This window comes from Montipora capricornis, chromosome 10 (genome assembly GCF_036669925.1).
Source record: "Montipora capricornis isolate CH-2021 chromosome 10, ASM3666992v2, whole genome shotgun sequence".
In the NCBI taxonomy this organism is placed as follows: Eukaryota; Metazoa; Cnidaria; class Anthozoa; order Scleractinia; family Acroporidae; genus Montipora; species Montipora capricornis.
Genome location: NC_090892.1, coordinates 66,280,929 through 66,286,146, shown reverse-complemented (window position 1 = coordinate 66,286,146; position 5,218 = coordinate 66,280,929). Strand labels below are relative to the sequence as shown.

Below are 5,218 nucleotides of genomic sequence, written 5' to 3'. Positions count from 1 at the left end.
TTGTTGTGGTATAACTGTTACACCAGCCTGGAAAACAAGCAAAAACTAAATTCAGTTTAAAAATCATGATATCTGTAAGAAGCTGTCCGTTGCATGCGCATGTGTGTCACTAAAGAAAACAATTTCATAAGAAATACTTAAGAAGTCTTTCGTGGAACCTGCTTACACAAGGCCAACTTGGCTTGGATCCATTTTCTGCTGAACTGTGCATAATTGTCGAGCATAATTTATTCACAAGATACTGTAAGACTGAGGTTCACAACATTACCGAATATAATTCAGGCGAAAAACAATGGGTTTGGATGGCAATCAGAAATTATTCCCGAAATTGTATTAAAGAATTAGATAGTGAAGGTTATCGAATAATTAAAGGTATTTGTTTCTCAATAATGACTCGGAATGCTTGACAAAAATATGAGCACTCAGATTGTATTTAAAGAGAACTAAGTATTAAGAAACGAAAGATAAAACGCGACGAAAACGAGTCGACGTTCTTTAATTTCACCGTTTCACTCCCGTGATCTAAAAGTTAATTCTCCTAAGTAGTGCCATAGGTTTTTTTTTGGCTAGTCATGAGAATTTGGCGTTTTATCGAAATAATATCCCTGTACTGATTATAGTCTTCATTCTCAAATTTGTTTACCGGTCAGTGTTGAGGAGAATAGACCATTTTACAGTTATGTGCTTAGAAACCTGGCCTACAAATGAAAGAGAGGCTAGACTTGACTTTGTTTCGATTGAAACGTATGTAAATTCCAACTAATTAGCATGTGAACTACATCATTAACATAAGAAAAGCAGGGAGGTATGTATCATAACAAGGTCAACTCCAGCCTCACTTTCATTTTAAGGACAGTATTAAGCACATAACTGTAAAAAGGTCTATTATCCCAAATGATTATTTGGAGTCAAAGGGTTTTAATTTCGTTTGAGACCATATGAAGCGGAGGATAACTCATTTTTGAACAAGACCGAAATAAAATGCCTCAATTGTTTTTAAATAACATTCTTACCGTTTTCATTTCACTGGCCTCTTTCCTCTTCACCTTCAGAAAACCAGCAAGAAGGATTGCCATAACTCCAGCAGCGACCCCAATAAAAACAAAGGTCATTAATATATCTATTTCAGCAGCAGCATGGAGTCCCTCTTTGTGCGGTATGGTAAACGTCAGGTTTGTCGAAGAATTCATGACGTCAGCTCAGTTTATAGCGCCTTGATCTGGAACAGTCCAATCTGCCGAGATAACGAAGAAGAAGTAAAAGCTACTTGTCTTGTGATTTCAAAACTTAACTTTGACGAGTTCGTGGCAGAATCTATAGATAACTAGTCCAGTTATCCATAGAAGAGCCTTTCCGTTCGTTTTCGTCCTTTTTTTTGTCTTAGAGAGGACAAGTTTAAAAGTCGTCTCATCGCATCTTTACGCTAATCAATGGGTTTTACATATCCCCTTTTACAGTCCGGCACAATTTTAAACATGGTACACTCTTGAAGTCTTACCATCCAGGAAGGTCAGACACCAAATGATTTCTGTGGGGTCGGTCGAGTCTCCCGTCATATAATAGGGAGCTTTAGCAACGACGACGGGAACGGCAACGAGAACGTCATCTAAAAACATAAATTCGCGTTATTGCAATCACTTCAAGACTATTCCAAGCTTTTTAATATGACAAAGGTGTAGCAGTCCCTCAGGAATGAAACCGTTATGAGCGGCGCTTAATTTAGGGGAGAAAATGAAAATTTATCTCCAAGTGCTGACGTTGTCCATAAATCCTCCAATTTGGCAATTTCACGTTGTTGTTTTGCAGACGACGGCAAAGAAAGAGACAAAAATGAAAAATGCACGTGCAGAGCGTGCAAAGCTACTGTTTTTGCCTACTAAATATGCAAATTTGTGACGTTCTCGTTGCCGTCGCCGTTGTAGTTGCTAAAGCTCCCTAATATGAATTCGGCAAATTTATCATAAAATGCCCTGTAGTTCGCTTTTCAAGACCTCGAAACGTGAACACCTTGCATTTTGAGGTTTTAAATTCAACATCTATTAATAGTTGTTTTTTTATGCTGGAGACGTTCAAGTCGTCTGAGATATTTAAGTCCTCTCAGAAGGACTTTGAGGTCTAGTGTAAAAAGGGTAAATTTGTCAAATTTGAGAGACGCATAATGTGAGGGCGCTCTCCTTTTGAGAGAACTGACTCGCCAGACCGGGCATGTGGAAGGACTATCTTGAACTTCTTCAAATTAACACATTTCGAGGGGTGATGCATACTCCTCCAGAAGAATGGGGAGGGATTATCATACAAGTGTTCCTTTAAATTCTTGCATTTTCTATGCCGGCAAAGTGACGGCCGTGGCCTGGTCGGCCAGTTCTGACAAAAGGCCCCAACGTTAACTTCGTCTCAAACAACTTTAACGGCTTGGCATAAAAACGACCATAAATAATCCTAAGGAAAATTTGCCTGCGTAATAAAAATCAAATTGGTTAAAATGTCTTTTGCCTCCGAATGTCTTAAATAGCCAAAAAAGGGTTAAATCAGGACACAGTATGCGCCAATTAATTGCAGTTAAACTGCACACTAGACGACAAGTGTTTTACCAAAAGAAATCCAAAAGCAACGTTGAAGATTTTTATCAACTCAAAGTAAAACTCAGCTATGAGTGTACCAAAAAAGAAATTGCAATTCGTTTTTACGGTCTTTAGGTTTTCTGCATTCAGAACAGAGATTTTTTCTGCAGAATTTGTCCAAGTATTTTAAAATTATCCTTTATGTCACCAACCTTCTGTCAGTCTAAACGAATATTCAGATTATTCGTCCCCACTGGATGAATTTGTTCCCATTATACTATTAATTCCGGCAGTAACTGATTCGTCGAGACGGATAAATACCTGTCCAGATACTTTTTGCCTGAGTAGGAAGAATCAACGACTAATTACACTGAGGGTTACCGATAACTTACATTTTTCACGTCAAATGAAACAAAGAAATTTGCAATATGAATTTTGCAGGTATTAGTTTGTTTAAGCTGTTGCGTTTGTAATATCCACCAATGTTACCGCTGCAGCGGGTTTAATCCTTGAGAAGAGAAAATCTATTTGCCGCAAGTCATGCAATCCTTCAAGACCGTAAGAAATTGTCAATATCATATAAGAATGAAATATAAAAATGCGGCGTTCAATTGTCTAAAGACGTTATTGGCAATTATCGCATAATAACAAGTTAAGGATAGCTTTTTACGGGGTAACACAACTTTCAGTAAATTGTAAAAACTCTGCCAGATTTGATTTCACACGTGAAATGGATTTCAGTAACATTTGCCTTCACGACGGATTTAGATGATGTTGTAACAAAAAGAAAAACAAGACAATGTTCTAGTTAACAGCGTGAAGATGATTTCCAAAAAAACTATTCCCATTATCCATTACTTAAAGCGGAGTTGATTTTAAAAGCAGTTCCCTCACATTTCCAAAGCTTACCTCCTTCGCTTCATCGGCTTGATAGCAGTGCGTTTATTGTCGGTCGCTTATCATAATAGCTTTCCAAACTTACGAGACTAGCTAATTACCTTCTGCTGTGTTATGAACCCACCTGTATTTCCATGGGAAGTGGAAAATTAAGCCAATTTGGCACCGCAACATGTCGCTTGTAATTTATACAAAAAGAAGCTATATTTGTCGAGAAAGTTGAGATAAATAAGTTCGTCATTTCATCATAACTGAATACTTCTGTGGTACGAAGGCACGAATCCTTTCATAAAGGAAAAGGAATTTTGATTCTGCATTTGTAACCCACCACTCTGTGTCAAAGAGAGTTCTATTTATTCACAATATTTAACCCACTTTCCGCAACATAAATACCACTTCTCGAATTAGATTTCCCAAACTCTCTGCATGACAATTGTAAGAATAAAGAGGCTGTACTTAACAAAAGGCAATGACAGTTTTTGATTCCTTCCTTATCAATCCCAGTTTCGTTCGTGGTTCTGGTACCATTAACTCCCTGTTAAAATACTTTTTTTTTGTTCAATGAAACATTTATGAATTCAAACCCCGTTGGTTGACCACTAGTGCTTGTGTGTATAAAGCTATTCTTCAAGAATAGAAATTACATAAGTTTTCTTTCAAATTTCCCTCAGTTTTCCTTTTACAATGGTAACTCGAAGTGGGAAATAAAGGAGGTTAGCACTGGCTCAAGTTAAACAAAAATTGTGATGGACGGTATGGTTATTCCATTGGTATACGCTTCATTCGGGTAATTTCCGTATGCTTTCACCCTTTTAAGAGTCAGTTTTTTTTTTGACAAAATTGTTTTGAACAGGACCAAGGGATGGACTAAAAAAAAAAACCCCCGCAAAGATAACGGTTCCGAGGATACTCAGTTTTGTACTTGTAATAATTAACAATTATTCGCCGAAGGCGAAATGAATATTTACCGAGACATAGTCGAGGTAAATATTCACCAATATTTACTGAGCCTGAGGCGAATAATTGTTTTTGTGTAATTTTCAGCGGTGAATATCAAGAAAGTGCAAAACAACGCGCTAAAACAAGATAAAAGGGCACGAAAAGTGCTTGATTGGCTTAGCAGCCGCGCCTCCAAAATGTGAAATTTACGGGAAGCGCGGTTATACAAAATCGCTCGCTCTCATTGGCTCGCTATCTCGGATTATCAGCCGATAATCACCGCGACGGACAAAATGGCTGCCAGTAGTCGTTTTGCTAGTACAAGTGAAGATGATTTCGCGCTGAAATGTTTTTTTTTTCTCTATTTTGAAATAATCACCTGTGTATTTATACTAAAACAATTATTCGCCTCGGGCTCAGTGATTATCGGTGAATATTCACCTCGACTTCGTCACGGTGAATTTTCACCGATAATCACTTCGCCTTCGGCGAATAATTGTTCAATATTCACCGCTGAAAATTCTACTAATTACCGTATATCTAGAGAAATTGTGAGGAGAATATTGCGCTAAATGCTTAATTAACAAGTTGTAGTTAAGAGGAAATTGGGCTGGAAACATACCGGAAAGGAGGAGCTAAATTGCTCAAATTGAGGAGTTCACTTGGTTTAAATAAAACTTGCAAGTCAGGCGCATTGTGACTGCAATTTCTATAAAATTCCCGGGCTTCAACATTTGCTTCAACATCCGTTCGATTTTGCGGAAAAGCGATGTTGAAAACGTTTGTCCCCTTTTCAACATTGTTGGGTATACGCCTGCGCA

The 5,218-nt window shown here is 37.8% G+C and overlaps 1 protein-coding gene across 1 annotated transcript in view; it reads right to left on the bottom strand.

The window, feature by feature from the left end:
• The window catches only part of LOC138021536 (polycystin-1-like protein 2), a 10,759-nt gene extending 9,525 nt beyond the window's left edge, over positions 1–1,234 (bottom strand). Inside the window, exons 1-2 of the mRNA XM_068868429.1 lie at positions 1,014–1,234; positions 1–27 (exon numbers count right to left, since the gene is read on the bottom strand). The exon at positions 1–27 is cut by the window's left edge and continues 2,085 nt beyond it. Coding sequence (XP_068724530.1) covers positions 1–27; positions 1,014–1,190 — 204 coding nt within the window. The 5' untranslated portion in view covers positions 1,191–1,234. The remainder of the gene's footprint in view (positions 28–1,013) is intronic.
• Positions 1,235–5,218: the final 3,984 nt, after the last annotated feature.